The sequence below is a fragment of the Fundulus heteroclitus genome, chromosome 4 (genome assembly GCF_011125445.2).
Source record: "Fundulus heteroclitus isolate FHET01 chromosome 4, MU-UCD_Fhet_4.1, whole genome shotgun sequence".
NCBI lineage: Eukaryota > Metazoa > Chordata > Actinopteri > Cyprinodontiformes > Fundulidae > Fundulus > Fundulus heteroclitus.
This window is the reverse complement of record NC_046364.1, coordinates 16,859,149-16,875,383: the sequence shown is the minus strand read 5'-3', so window position 1 is coordinate 16,875,383 and position 16,235 is coordinate 16,859,149. Positions and strand designations below refer to the sequence as shown.

The 16,235-nt window shown below is 41.3% G+C and overlaps 1 protein-coding gene across 1 annotated transcript in view; it reads left to right on the top strand.

Moving 5' to 3' along the window:
- myo9aa (myosin IXAa) overlaps positions 1-16,235 on the top strand; it is a 119,417-nt gene that overhangs the window by 55,036 nt on the left and 48,146 nt on the right. Inside the window, 7 exon segments of the mRNA XM_036136172.1 lie at positions 5,198-5,292; positions 5,809-5,863; positions 5,865-5,872; positions 6,341-6,440; positions 11,526-11,623; positions 11,734-11,854; positions 12,007-12,096. Of these exon segments, the coding sequence (XP_035992065.1) occupies positions 5,198-5,292; positions 5,809-5,863; positions 5,865-5,872; positions 6,341-6,440; positions 11,526-11,623; positions 11,734-11,854; positions 12,007-12,096 (567 nt within the window).

Genomic DNA, 16,235 nt, shown 5'->3' with positions numbered 1-16,235 from the left:
TTGAGGGGGCGACCGAGGAATGTCTTCCTCTCATCAGCTTTTATTCACAGAGGTTTATCTTATATAAAAGATGGGTCTGATAGCCGAGGAGAGCTGGAGATCCGCGATTATTTTTCTATTGAGATTGGCTTTTAAAGCAATCGCCGTGTCTAATGTGTACTTCCTTCTCACTAACATGAGAGGACTTTTTTTGGTTTGGCCAAATACTTTACTTAAGCTCTGCTCTTGTAGCAAAGCTTCTGTTTTGTTTAGTCTTGCGTTTGAGTAATCAGAGCTTTTTAGCCAAGGGGTTGTGGAGTAGATTGTTCTTACAGTAATATCTTTACTATGTTAATGTGTTTCTTAGTATTAAACCTAGCCAACCTGTGTGTGTGTGTGTGTGTGTGTGTGTGTGTGTGTGTGTGTGTGTGTGTGTGTGTGTGTGTGTGTGTGTGTGTGTGTGTGTGTGTGTGATGTGACTTCAAATGCATTACAGGTGATTGGGTTTTCCAAGATGGAAAGCATTAGGTAGCCAATGAACCCAGAAATATTGACTGATGGTTACAAACTTAGCGAGTTTTATCAAGCTCATTCTTCTTGATGGAAATCGGGAAGTGTCTCTTATAATACCTTTGGATTCTGTATTGTTTTCATTTTAATATATGGGTCTGCTAATCAGTCTAAAAAAAAAAGTATGAAAAAGGTTGTAACAATATGTTCACAGGGTCTGATAAGTCACAACATCCTCCTAAAAAAGCCTTCAGTTTCAGTAATCACTTAAATAATATGGTTTAGTTTACCCTGTTCTCCACCCACAACCTATTTACTGATCAGTGTTGTCATAGCGCAAAGAAGGAGCCTTCCATTTGTTCATGTCGTGTCCCATGTTTTACCGTGTCTGTTAAACCTGCACGCTGTACTCCGACACATTTTCATCCAAGCCTGAGCAGCAGCTGTAACTGACCAGAACCCACAGCCCACTGTGCTTTCTCCCAGCTAGAAGCCATGACTGCACCTCTCCCCGCTGCCATTAAACGACCACAGAGACCACAGTCCACTCGGAGCAGCTCTGCCTTAGGATTACAAGGGTCACAGTTATGAATTGGCCCCGGGAGAATGTTATCGGCCCACACACACATACCCACTGGGAAATGACCCGCGTGGACGAAGGGTCAAGTTGGCGGCGGTTTCGCTTTGTTGTTGCCATCCTGTACACGCGCTGTTTCAGATGAGTCAGCCGGTAGAAAGCATGGAGTAGGATGTGAATCTGCAGCGGTCTAATGAGTGAGGCTTCTTTGAGTCATTCAGATTTGGCGTAATCTTCCGCTACTTTCGGGGAATAAAATGCTAAATGCTTGGTGGCACATCCTGAAATCCAGGTGCAGTCAGAGAAATGCTATTTTTGGGTCACAACCCATATGATTTCGGTGCTTCGAAGTGAAAATGAAGCCGTTCCCTGTGTGGCTCACATGATTTCTGAACACCAGGGAGTGTGAAAATCTCTCTGCAGCCTGAAAGCTGTTTATGATGGGCTAAAACATGATTCCTAAAATAAAGAAGCTGCAAATTAGGCCATGCTTGTCTTATTAAAGACCACAGAACTGAATCGTTCTCATGGCTAAATACAGAGTTACATCAAATGTAATGACGAAAAACTTTGATGACACAGAAACAAGGAAATTTAGCTTTTCTTCTTTTCCAATCAGGAGCCAAACATTGTTTTTCAAAACTAAGTATCTTTTAAAGGCTTCCTTTACGCTCTGGCTGCTGATTTAGCCCTTTCCTGTCCAGTCCTTTGACCTGATTGTGCTAGTATATTTTGACGTTTGTGATAACATTTGATCTGACAACTTGAGGACAAAATAATAAGAAAAAGGCCTAAAAATTAATCTAGAGCACATGAAAAGTATTAGTATTTTTTTTTTAGGTATGAAAAAATATATATTTAATTACTATTTCGATTAATATCTTGGCAAATTTTTTCCTATTTGTAGGAACACCACTAGTTAAGTTCCACTTTAGGATGATACACCAATCAAATGACCAGGGACTGACTCAGAGGGTCAAATAGTGAAAAACCTTTTTTTTCCTAGTTTATTAAATGTATCTAATCTAAAAAGTCCCACCTTTTCCAGTTTAGAAAAGCATTACACGACAGGGGGTACTTTTTTTTTTTTTTTTTTTTTGGTTTAGTGAAAAAAGTCTAGGCCTGCACAAATGTTGAAGTAGAAGCCTCAACGTATACATAGATGCTTAAAAAGATCACTTCAACAATCCAAAGAGCCACAAACAATGAACAAAAGCAAACATAAGTTAAAATGGACAGATCCAGGGTTGGATCAAATGTTTGACTCACTTTTACTCTGGTTAATAATAAATCCAGATCGTGACCTGGCCTAAGGACATGGCAGTTTAGGAAAGCGCAGAAAGCTGCGGTCCTGGAGAGAAATTACCTTTTAAATTGGAAATGAGGAACTGGATTAAAATCGGGGTTATGCTGTCGGCCTTGGATAAAAAAAAAACAAACTTTTTTTTTTTTTGTTCTGCTGCTAAACCAAAAATAATTTTCCAGCATGACTGATTTTAAATCCATGGGCAGACATCCAGTTAAAAGCTGCTGTTTTTTGTTTGTTTTGAGAACATAACATCACCCTGATGGCAGCGTCTCTGACCGCGGGCCCGCTCTCAGACAGGCACATCACGCCCAGAACACACTGGCACCGCCTCAAGTCTGTCACTGGTCTGCCTTTGGCTCGCTCTGTGGTTTGAGGCCAAGAATAATGTTGTTGACCCGTTAGAGTGACTGAAGTGGTGAGAATCATGTCTGTATAAACACAGTCAGTCCTGCGGCCCCTCTAACTGTGGGACCCAGAGCAGGGAAGATTTTAATCTTTTCTATCATCATTATTATTTCATTTTACCCAAATTCCTTTTAATCTTGGACTTTAGTGACAGAGATGTTCCTAAATACTTCTTGACGGGCAGAACCGGTCGTAGAAGGAAAACAAATGCATTGGTGGGATTAGCCTGTGAATGGAGTGCTTTCAATTGTGTAAGAGATGATGTTTCTGAACCAGCGGGCCATTTTGGGTCAATTGATGCCTATATACAGTTGTGTGTTTCTTTTAATTGATTAATCTGATGTTGTTGAGGCAAAGAAAAATACTCTTGCCTCCAACAATTTTCTTCATACATTAACAATCAGGATATAGAAATGCTTTAATGCAAAACCAGTACAACGGTAATTGTCTAATCGTGTTTAGAGCAAGTAAGTCCAACTTTTCAGGGATTGGTGTTGGCATTTTACCTTTTAATGTGAGTCGTATTACTATTATTGGGCAAGCTAAATTTAGCTGTATAAAAAAATAGCTGTCTGCTGTCTTCCCAAATCGTACATCTTTGTTACACAGAGCAGGTGGAAGAACGAGCCGGAGCTCAGGCATAAATCAGCTTTCTGTGTTTTAGTTGTTCCACATCCTGCTTCCTGCTGAATGTTAACAAAAAGCCCAGAAATGCTCCAATATCTGGGGGCCGTGACCAGACGGCAGGGTGAGAGCTGCAGAGCTTGCTTTTTATTGGCTGAAGATTCTGGACATTTTTTTACCATGAGCTACGGGACTGTTGTTCATCTGACCCCGTCTGACCTGCTGTTCCTGAACCCGGCCGGTTTGGTCAGTTCAGAGGGAGATGGTGCCACGGACACCTGGCAATATCTGTGTCATCAGGTGTCACATTCCCACATGTACAGAGATATCATCTCTGTTCTTCACTGTAAACTCGTCGGCCAAAAATCCCTTAAGTGGAGAAACAAGATGAGCTTTTGAGCTTGGTCCAAAACGAAGAGCGTCCTGATCTCGATGTTCATAAGGGTTGGGTGGGATTCATTTTTGGATAAATCTAAGGTTGATTCCAATAAATGGCTGTATTGGTCGCCTAGCTGTGCTTGTTATGTTGTAAATAACATTGAATAGATTTTGAAGTAAACAGTCTCACAGAAAACATTTTGTAACCGTCTATAAGGCACATATTACCATTTACAAGCCATTTTAAACACTGGAGTTACTGTGGTGCACAAGCCGTATACATCCTTTGTTCTGTGGCTTCCATGTGACAATTTAAAGCTTTATCTCTGTTCACAGATATTTTGCTGGATTGAGGCCTAGAGACTGGCTAATGTTATTTATCAGCAGCCGCTTTGTTGACTTGTTGGGGGTATTTTGGGTCTTTGTCACACCAGAAGACCCAATCCATGAACCATCTTTAGTGTGTTGGATGAGGGGAGAAGGTTGACTTTCAAGCTTTTGTGCTACACCGCCCCATCCCTTGCACCCTCAGTGCAAAAATGAAAGCGTCTTATGTACCTTTAAACAGGGAAACAGGGCCGGAGCATGACGCTTCCACCTCTGCACTTGACGGTGGGGATGATCTGCTGATTGTTTGGTTTGATTTGTGTACTTGTTCCTTATACTTACTCCACTCAATGGTTTGTGGATCAAAGCACAACTTTCATTGCAGTTAAAGCAGCGATCGCCGCTTGTTCTTGCAGCAGGCCTGCGCGTTTGTAAGCCGCATCGTTGAAGGGCGAGGTCAGGGAGGGGTGTTTTCCTTTTTCACAGACGCAAGGCTTTAGACAGCTCTTAGGGCTTCACGGAGGAATTTGTTTACTTGTGGTGCGCCTACAAATAACTGCAGGGTTTATATATGGTAAAAAAAAAAAAAAAACTTCCTTCCCCTCCAGGCAGCCATACAACATAAACAGAGCTGCGAGGGGAAATACTGGCTGGCCTTATTGCAGCACCACCACTACACATGTTCCACACGGCCACATGGATCCCATTACTCATTGAAGACTTTTTTTTTTTTTTTCTCGTTCCCCCATCAGGCTTGTTGGCTCTCCTTTATTCTTCCTCTGGCAGTTTGTCCGACGCCGACTTTAAGGGGTCCTACAAACCCGCTATTAATCTGCGTCAGAACGAGGCGGGCGTTTGAGCCGCACCAAGCGCGTTAACGGTGATCGTTTCAAGATGAACCAGCGCCAGGCTGAACATTCTGTAGGCCTGACTCAGACTGCCCACGCCTAAAGTCGACTCACAACCTGACCTCCAATGTCTGCCACCAAGCTCTGTGAGAGAAAGTGATTATGCTTGTGTCTGTTTCCTTTCTTCTGATCAAATCTCCCTGTTTGCCCCCCCCCCCCCCCCCCACTCTCCCCCTGCAGGCGTTTGGGAATGCAAAGACGGCACATAATAACAACTCCAGTCGGTTTGGCAAGTTCATTCAGGTGAACTACCAGGAGAGCGGCACTGTGAGAGGGTAAGGAGGATGCCACAAGTATTTGCTGTTTTCTGAACGCCTACGGGTTCTATATAGCTATTTAGAGGTAAGCCCCCACTTATTTGTAGCGGTGGCAGATTTATATTTGAGCTAATCTTTTAATTTGACCAACATGTGTATGTGAGTGATGAAGTTTGGGAGTGGCCCCACCAGAGGCCTGACTTGAATCTGATAGGATCTACAGATTAGGGTGACGGCAAGGAGGCCCTCCGACCTCAAACACTTGGAGCTCATCACCAAAGACTGTCAAAGACACCAGTGGAGACGTGCAAAAACCTGGCCCGCTATTAGAGGAAGGGTTTGGTCCCAGTCATGCCAATGAAGATTTTTCCACTGATTATTGAGAAGTCGGAAAATAATTGACACCGCGTCATGTTGTTTTGTTCCCTTTAGAGATGGCTATCTACTTTCCAATCAGAGACGAACTTCCTTGAATGATGTTAAATCTTCACCTGCCAGGGGCTTAAAGAAATTCGGGTCTTTCTGTTCTTACAGGGCATACGTCGAAAAATACCTCTTGGAGAAGTCGAGATTGGTCTATCAGGAGAATAGATGAGAGGTAAGTACGTCTCAGAAGACGAGCTCATATTCAGGATGCCTCACACACAAAGACAATTGTGCAATTTTAGAGACTTGCGCTCTACGGATTGTGATCTGATAGCCGGGCAGCTAATATGCATTCCTAAAGCGACTGGAATGGTTTAAATGTTCTGTTTAAATGTAATAGAATTTTAAAGGGAAGCTGAGCAGGTATTTTGTTGACTGCTAATAACCTCTCTACATAATCTCACATTAAAAATGGAGACCTGCCCACACGCTGCTAATGTCTTCACGCGCTACAGGTTGATTTACCAAGTTCGTCTGCTACCACATTTCTATGCAGATGGGAAGATTTCTACATTTTTCAGCATCTTTGCTTTGTTTTCTAGTAAAGTGTTTCTTGGCTTGGAGAATATCTACCTAATCACGATTCTATACATTTGTCATTTGTTTGGTTTTATCCTGTTCTTTTCTTTTTTTTTTTCAGAAACTACCACGTCTTTTATTACCTGCTGGCAGGAGCGAGTGAGGAAGAGAGAAAAGCCTTTCACCTGAAGAAGCCTGAAGGATATCATTACCTCCACCAGGTAGAGTCTTTTACAGCACAGTAAATGTTCGCCATGTGTTCAGTATTTCTGCCGTCAGCTCATCATTCTCAGTGTCCAGCAACAGGAAGACAAGAACCCGGCACATCACACCTTCACCATGAAAACTCTGTCCTCTGTTTCAGGAACACAAGCCGCTTGATTTGTTTGTTTTGCTTTTTGTCGGGGAATTTCTGGGAATATACTTTTTGCGTATACGTTGGGTATTTGTGTCGTAGCACATGCTCTCTGACTCACAAAGCGGTGCGAGAGGGAAAACAAAAGCTTTGCTGTGTTCCCTCGCCACAAAAACAGGTTCCACGTAAAAACACATTAAAGGTATGGAATGTGAATATCCTATAAAACCTGATGCCTGTTCGCCTCTGTGCTTTCAAAGTCACGATATGACAACAAGGGACCTGGTCCTCCTCCTCCTTCTCCCAAGCTCTTCCGCCTACGCAGAGGAGAGCAGGGAATTCCTCCCATTCCTCCCAGCCACCAGTGTGCACATGCAAACACGTGGAGAAAAGCGTGCACACACCGCTGCTGCACGTTGTTCACATCCTGCTCATCTGATGTGCCTGGTTTAGTTCTGGGGGCTTTTATTGTGGAGTTTAAACTGAAACTCACCCTCCCGCATCAGAAATAACTCATTCATCACTTTTTCTAACTCCACCTGGTCAGCCATGACTCGATGACAAGCGGCCCAGGCATGTTGCAGTTTCTTTTTTCGTCAGTCGTCACAGCGTGTCTACCAGGGCCTCACGTGTGTTTTTTGCCTCACAACTACACCAGTAACCAGAAATGCAGTTTAATTGCAGTTTAATTGCTGTGGAAATTAAAAAAAGGCCTCAGTCGTCAGGGTCTTCGCCACAACAAATCTTAAATCGGAGGCAACCGGACCTCCGCTCAGTTTTTCTGAAAAGGTTTCGACACCTATCCAGGAGTCCTTGTCAGCTCTGGTGGCTCGCGCTTGAGCAACTCAAAGCAGCAACTTAAAAAATGTTCTAAAAAAAAACAATCTTATTATAATTTAGACATTTATGTGACCAGGAAATCAGGGCTTTGAACCGGTTCAAGGAACGAAAACGAAAACCGGGAACTTTTTGTATTTTACAGGGAACAGAAACGAAACCGGAAACGTTATTATTTTTTATATTCTGAAACTGGAACACTTATTTAAAAATAATGGTAACCGGTTAATACCGGTTTTATTTCGTTTCGTTGCCTAATTAACTAAAAAAAAAAGTAAAATATTTTCCTGCGCACGTTACCATGACGGCTGAGGTTCACTTCCTGTGTGACATCACATCACACATTTGCTGACTGAATGGAGAGAGAGAGCGGTGTCTCCACTAGAGCTACACGTCTTAAATAAGAGGTAAATTACGATCCATCGTTAAGTAAAACGCTCATTCCAAACACAATATCAATAGCTATATTTGTCAAACGAAAGGAATGAAATTAACCGTTCTGGGAACAGTATTTTTTTGTTCTAACCGGTTCGGGAACATCAATTTATTGGTGGAACTCATAACCGGAAACGTTATAATTCCGTTTCTGTTCGGAACGAAACGATTGGGAAAAAAAATCGGTTCAAAGCCCTGCAGGAAATACAAATGTTTGTCCTGGCTAAAACAGGCTTCATTATAGATTTCTTATCTGTAACAAAATCATTTATTCTGATCCAAAGAATAAATGAGGAGTGTGTTTGTGCTGTATCTGCTTTGTTTTGCTCCTAATTAGCTGCTCTGTGTTTCCGTGTGTGGATGTTCACGTCGCTGCTGTCCATCTTTGTAGCGTTGTATCTGATTGAGCATTAATCTACTGTAATGAGCTCATGAGTAGGTGTTGAAATGAACGGTGCCGTCTAACCCTGACCCGCCTGCCTGTGAACTCTGCCCCAACGTTTCCAGAAGTCAGAGAAACGCAGCCATCCGCACTGGGACAGATACTGTGAGAGTGAAACGGTCAGTATTTGGGCCTCAGCTCAGGGTGAACCGCCCGCCTGTCTGCACAGTCTTTGGGGCAAATTAGCTTCACTGTCACCTGAACGCTTTCTGGGAATAAATCACACCTATCCTGCACACCCTCTGCCCCGCCCCTTTCCTTCACCCGGTTTGCTGCTTTTTTGGGTATTTCCAGGTTTGGTTTATTTTAGCTCTGTTTGTTTTTGCTTTCCCTCCGTTGTGCTGCAGCTCTAAGTTATGCTGGTATGTTTAGTCACAGTAGCTGCCTCTGCTAGTACAATAAGAGACTTTTGATCACTCCCAATGCAGCATTTCCACTTGAAATCATTGGGTTGAAAAGCTGGCTTCAGGATACTGAGTAAGCTGCAGAGCATTTATATTTTTTCTACCATTTGAAAAAAACCCACTAAACAGTTTTTTTATGATTATGGAATGACCAGTCAAGCCCTCTTTCAGCTGCTGACCCAAAGTGCAGCCGCATGTTCAATGCAGCGGGACAAAACTCTGGTCCCTCCAGCACCTTATCCAACCTCGCATTAAAGGGATGTCAACCCTCAGAAATTAGCAGTTTTGAAACCGTAGCTTTTTGAATCCTTTGTATATGTTGCTCTGTATGCAGGTCTGAGTGATTCAACACTGTGGAAATGCTGGATTGCAGAAGGTTGGTGATCAAAACAGATGGCTTGTAATTTGTTGTTTGTGGGGTTTTTTTTGGACTCTCCTTTCAGTTATTTCATTCTGTTCCACTCTTGTTTTCCACTTTAAAATATTGCTAATGTTCACCCCCTTGTTTTTAAGTGTTCCTGAATTCATTATGAAAAACGAAAATAAAAAGTGCAACTTTAGAAAAGGGTCAGGGAAATGGCAATATTCTTATCTTGTGTCTTGATTAATATTTTATCAGGATGCTTTGGTTTCAGTCCAATGCCTGAACACTTCAGAGTTGATGAGATTCCAGAAAGGTTTTAATTCAATAGTCTTCTTAACTTTCATATGTGCTGGTCATTTTGCTCCTTTTCCCTTTTATACTTTTGCAATTTGGGCCTTTTTTATTATTATTTTATCTAATTTTCTCTTCTCAGTTTGCTTCAAAGAAAATGAGGTTATGCCAATACTATGAATAATATCTACTAACAATTATTTTAGCCATAATCTGTCATATCTTATCAGATTCGGCTGGTCCAAAATGAGAGCAGAACCAAAATCAAAAGAAATAGGATGATAAATGACATTAAATGAAGATTTGTAGGATTTAGGCATTTTTATGATTTTATTTCCCCAAAAATATATCTTGATGCTCAAATACCAAGAGAAATAAACTTAAATATTCAGGTACGGTGATATGACATGGATTGTTTCAGTGTATGAAAAACAATAATGGGTAGGTAAGAAGTGGTAACAGGTGGGGATGATGGTACGGTAAGGGGTAGTTTGACCCAGATTTAACTGTGACCCATGAATTATCTCGGTATAGAATGACTCCTATACTCGTGTAACAAATCATGTTGTGTTGAGCCATAACCAGAAACGTAAAAAATATCATACTTTAAAAGATCACAGCAATGAAATAAAACTATCAAGGCTTGGGAATCAAGTGAGGAATCAAAGGTATAAAGCCTTCCTTGGTGAGGCTGCGTATGGCATGACTACGACAGCCAGAGTCCCATCCTGCTAGCCATCAAGCTAAACATAACAAGGGAGGGGAAAAAATTATTTCTTACAATAACACAATCTGTTCCAATGTGTTTGAGTTAAACCAGAGAAAACATCATGGTACATGGTATAATGGACCATAAAGGATATTTTAACACTAACAAAACTGAGAACTATCTGTCAGGACTTAATTTCAGATTTCAGATGACCACCATCTGATCATGACCTTAAATGTCTTCATTTGTCCTCCTATTATTTACTCATTTTCTCTCTAGCACATGTCCCACAAAATGCTGCGACAGTCGGATATTGGACTAAAAATGTGAGGACAAAAATAAATATAAACCAGTCACAATCCAAAAAAAACCTTTTGTCAGACCTTCAGAAAGCCTGGAGGACCTCTGATCAAGAACACCTCAAAGGATGACAAGAAGCTCTGACCCACTGGAAGGGAATTATATATATATATATATATATATATATATATATATATATATATATATATATACATACATACATACATACATACACTTAAGAGGTGGTTTCCTACCACTGTAATACCAGTCTGACTATATGCTCTGATTCAATACAAACTATAGAGCGATAGCTTGTGATCATTACTGCACTTCAGCATCTTGGAATATGGTGAACTTGAGAAGCTATGCTGACTTTGTGGTCACATTGAAGTGAGGGTGAAAAAGTCTATCCTCCGCTCATTAAAAAAACAATCCAGGTCCCCCGAGAAGGTTATGCGGTTTTAAACATTTCTTTCCTGCTAAACAGTTTGTTAGCAGTATTGTAATGTTAGATTTTTTTTATTTTTATTTATTTTTATTTTTTTTATTCCAGCGACATGAATCTAGTGTTACTGCGCTGTATCCGTGTGCTTTGCTAATTTATTCTCGCTAACGTCCAGTGAAGGATTTAAATGACGCATCTATTTTCACTACACATCGTCGCTGCTGCTGTATAAAGACAGACGCCTCCCGCTTCTCCTCACGGCCGTTTTAGCTCGTCATACATCGCTTAAACACAAACAAAGCTGTAAATCACAACCTCTCTCAGCTCTTTTGACGGCGCGCCAGATTTTTGTGGAGCGCGTTTTACAGGGAAGGCCAGGCCAGATTTTCCACTCCATGAGCGGAGCGTGCACACAAGCCGCTGTGCACATGGGGCTGGAGCGTTGCTGTACGGTTTGACCCAGAGCCCTAATCATAGCCTGCTCCAGTGTGACTCAGTTATTTTGTCTGCTTCAGACAACCTTGCTGTTTCTGTCTCGGTGGCAAAGCAAACTCAAAAAAAAGAAAAAAAAGCTATTTTAAGCATCTCTGCGATGCATGTGATGAATGCTAATAAACAGATACATGCAGGGTGTAGGTCAGCAGGCTGCAGTGAGTTTTATCGTTGGCTCTGATGGTTCCCAGTGGATGGAGGGCTGATAACAGCCAGGCTCTGCTTCTTGTAGGACTGCTTCACTGTTGAAGGAGAGGACCTGAAGCATGACTTTGAGAGACTCCAGTTGGCCATGGAGATGGTGGGCTTCCTCCCCGCCACGCGCAAACAGTGAGTGGCAAAGGGAAACTGCTGCTCACCAAGTGTCTTATCAAATGCTGCAGAGTTAACGGAAACAGTTTCCCGCTTTTATTTATTTTGTTCCCTGATGTGTGCAACAGGATCTTTTCTCTGCTGTCGGCCATCCTTCACCTGGGAGACATCCGCTACAAGAAGAAGAGGGACGACTCCATCGACATCTCCAACCCCGAGGTGCTGCCTGTCGTCTCAGAGCTGCTGGAGGTACTGCAAAGGAGTTTTCATCTACTTCTCATTTGCTTGTATTGTTGTTAGTATAGTGGGACGTCTGCACTAATTTAAGTCCATTTTCAAAGATGCACCAAATGGAGAAGAAGTCGTTCAGAATTGTGATCTATTGCCTGTGTCGCCACCAGGTCAAAGAGGAGATGCTGTGTGAAGCTCTGACGACGAGGAAGACTGTCACCGTGGGAGAGAAGCTCATTGTTCCCTACAAAGATGCTGAGGTGAGATCTCAGCTGCTTTACAGTTTGCCAAATACTCAACACATTTCAGACATACCTGTTTAAAACTTTACAATTTCCTGAGATCATTTTAAATGGATTCCTCTATGTTGAAGAGCTTTGATTGGCCATGTTCTAGCCAACATCATCAAAGGAAGCTAGGGCTAAAAAACTTATATATAAGTATAAAACCCAATCTTTCTGTTCACATCATCGCATGGCCATTAGTAATGGCCCCCACGTGCATACCAGCAGAAGGGGGCCACTCAATCATTTTGAGGTGCTGCAATGAGATCTCAGCAAATTGGACCAGCCTGCCGCATACTTTGGATAAAGCCGTCTGTCTGTTAATCATTTACATTTTCATCAAATAATGTGGTATCCTTTTGTTCCTAACACATTACCCATTTCATACCAGTATGGCTATCCAGAATGATTTTTTTTATCAATTTAGATCTGATGTGTTTTTAAAGAGTTTCCTTTATTTTATTTTTTAAAAGTAGTGCATGATAACTTTGCAAGGCCAGCAAGCCTATGGACCTCTTGGCAGCTTCTCCAACTAATGCTTTCTTGACCAGGGCTGTCTGTTTGGGTGGACTGTCATGTGTTTTGTAGGTTTGCAGGTGTTCGATTCTCTTTCCATTTTCAGATGGTGAATGGAACAGAGAATTGAGAGATGACGGTCAGGATATTGTTTTACAAACTGACCGTGCTTTAAACTTTCTCCCTGACCTGTCTGCTGGGTTCCTTGGTCTTCATGATGCTGTTTGTTCACTAACGTTATCTAACTTCTTAGAACTGCTGGATTTATTTGTTTTTGTGGCACTTGTGGTCTTTATTCAAAAGTGGACTGACAGGAAATGGGGTTGAGCGAGAGGGGGAAGACACGCAAAGGTCCACGGGCCGGGAGTCCAACTCTGGACTGTAGCCTCCGTAGATGGGTGTGTTGCACTACCCCTGCGCCGCCACCACGCCCCACAGCTGTATTTTTACAGGGATTACATAACACGCTAGTTAATTATATTTGCTGACTTTTGATCACAATTGAATGCACTGGATTTCATTTAGGATATTAAAGGAATAATAAAATCATCAATCCTTTTCTTTCCATGTTACAAGTAGGCATCAAAATAAACAGTATTTCTTCCACATAAAATCCAAATAAATTACTTTCACTATAATGATTATACATGGCACGGTAGATGTTTCACTTAAACTAAGGCACTTACTGGAAAATGAGTACAGTATAACCAATTCTGTGGCTGGATTGGTTAGATACACAAATTTGGTCGTTGACTTGTATGCCCGCGTAACTTCTCTGTGCTGCTAAAGGCAGTTGGTCAACCTTCTCATCGTAGATGTTGTTTTTGAAGTCTGACCTGGCCATGTTTACAGGACAGGGAGCACCAGCACCGGATCTCCTCCTGCTGGCTCCCTCCGTCTGCAGCCACAAACTAGTGCGCGCACACACTCACATCAGCACGCTCACAATCACAAAGTCCTTCAGCATGTGCAGAGAGAGGGGAAGGCATTTAGAGCCCCCCTGTAGTTTTCATTGGGACCTCCGCTAGGAAAACAAACACACGTCACGGTCTACAGGCGAGAGGCGTCAGAAATGCACAACAGATCCTGAACAAATCGTGGTTTACACCGATTTTAGCGTCAAACCCATCGTGATCAGCGAGTATTCTTTCAAAGTTGAATTTTCTCTACCATCAGCAGTGATTTGGGTGAATTATTTTTTGCTTAATGCATCTCGGCACCGTTTGTCTCCAGACTTTCCGAGAATACCATGGTGTGTTAAATATTCCCACCAAACCTCGTAATGACCTGCTGGATATTTAGGAGTCATTTTAAATGAACAAACAGTGACTGTTATGGGAGATCACTGGGTGGTCTTTGTGTAAATATTGCTCCCACAGTCTCAACAGTCGCCTTGCCTTTTAACTGCAATAATGCAAAAAAAAGAAAAAAAAGAAAACATTTTCTCAATTTAGTCTAAAATGTGAATGCTTTGAAAAAATCCCTCCTTCCAACTCTGAAAAGCTCTGATCATTAAAGCAAATCACGCATGAGGATTTAAAGTAATACTTCCTGACGTAATGAAGACATGTTTGGTGTGAGTGTGCAAAATAAACAATCTGGTGAATTGTTTAGAGGAAGGGGAGGTTTTAATGCGGGGAAGCTACTCTGTGGTTTTTGCTCTAATTCTCTGGTGTTACAGGAAGGTCAAAACTTTCCAGCAAATGCAGAAATCACCCAGTTTCTCTCAATAAAAGCACCAAGAAGCCGTTATCACGAACACACTGGAGAAACATCTGAGCGTGTCATAATGTCTGTGCCGTGGTCATCTGGGCCAGATTTCCTCCGTCACTGTCGACTCCTGTCCCTTTACTCCTTTCAGTCTGGCTTTTACATTTTTTGGGACATTCTATAGCTGTTATAAATCCAAAGTACCTGAGCAATTGGAGGCATGACATGACCGTGGGGACGGGATTTATTGTCAGGTGAAAGTTTAAAAGCTTGATTTTTAAAGCAGAAGTGCAACAATTTTGGAAACGGCTTAAAAGTCGGCTTTGTCCGAGTCTTAGATTTTACCTGGACGTATAAATCACTTTTATTGGGTATATTCTGATACCTCTTTTGGGTGTATTTTATGACTGTTGAATACAAAGGCTGCTGCAAAGTCAGATACATCAGCTCTAACGTGTAATGCAGATGTGTCGAACAATAAACCTGAGGGCTGACTCAGGGTTAATGTCCTGAATTTCAACTCTTATACTAATGGATAAACTCTGCATTCTAGTTCAGCTCCACACAAAGAGGAGCCCTGGTACAATTAATCTCTTGATTTTATTTTATTATTTTACATTTTGCCTTGCAAAGAGGGTAACCAATCAAACTGCATAATAAGAAAGATGTAAAAGATGAGCCAAATATGCGTCTACAAACCTAAAAATGCATAATGTCTTAATGCTTCCTGCAGAGGGAAAATTAGAACAGTAGCAGCAGTAATGAGGACAGATCAAAACCCATTAAAAAAATCCCTAAGAAACAAATATGGAGGTATATAAAAAAAGGCTCACTGTTCATTAACACACTTACTCTGCTGCTGATAGATGTTATATAAACAGTTAAGCCCAACATGATTTATTCCCCCAGGAGATTTAGAATAATTGTCATTCAACCAAGAACTTGGTTTTCTGAAGCGAAATGAGACGGGTGTCTCTCAGGGGACAATCAAAATATGTGGAAGGTGTTTTAGTTTAGAAAAAAAATCAGTTTTAATTTACATTTGAATAAAAGAGTCAGAACATTCATTCTGGTAGTGCACAAACAGCTGACATTGTGTAGGGGGCTGGACACTAATCAAAGTTGTAACATTCTTCAAATAAAGGATCTTGGTGCCATTGTTGATATCCAGATGTCAGGAAGGTCAGTTTGCTCCATAGCTGGAAAATGTTAATGTGAAGTTATGCTAATAACAAGATAAAGCAGACAAAGATGCTTTACTAGGATCTGGTCTTTACCAGGTGACAAAAGGATGATTGCAGGACATCATGAGGAACTAACATTGTGTTTAGAAATGTGGGAAATATTTCATTTTAGATGATAGATTAAACCGAGCTCTGTAAAATATTTGACATTTGGGATATTGTTTTAATAACCTATCTCTGCTTTAAACCTCTCCTCCCCTGACCCGTCTGCTGTGTTGCTCGGTCTTCATGATGTTCGTTCACTCATGTTCTCTAACAAACCTCTGAGGCCTTTGGAGAACTTCTGGAGTTATACTCAGATTAAATTACACATGAAGACAGGTGGTTGCACGGGATTTTATTAAAGAGAACCAGAACAATAGGAGTTGAATGCATCTACGTGCCTCACTTATCAGAATATAATTTGTAAATTAAAAAAAAACATGCATAGTTGTCTAACCTCCTCAGAATTATGCTCTACTTTGGATTGGTTTTTCCACATAAAAGCTAGATATAATGCAATGAAATGTCATAAAATGTTGAGAAAGTTTAAAGGAGATGGATATTACTGCAAGACACTGTATGTTTATTTGATGTCTAAGTCCATTTTGTACAAGCCTTGTAATATTTAATATTTAAACCTGATTTTGCCTATCTTCTGATGAT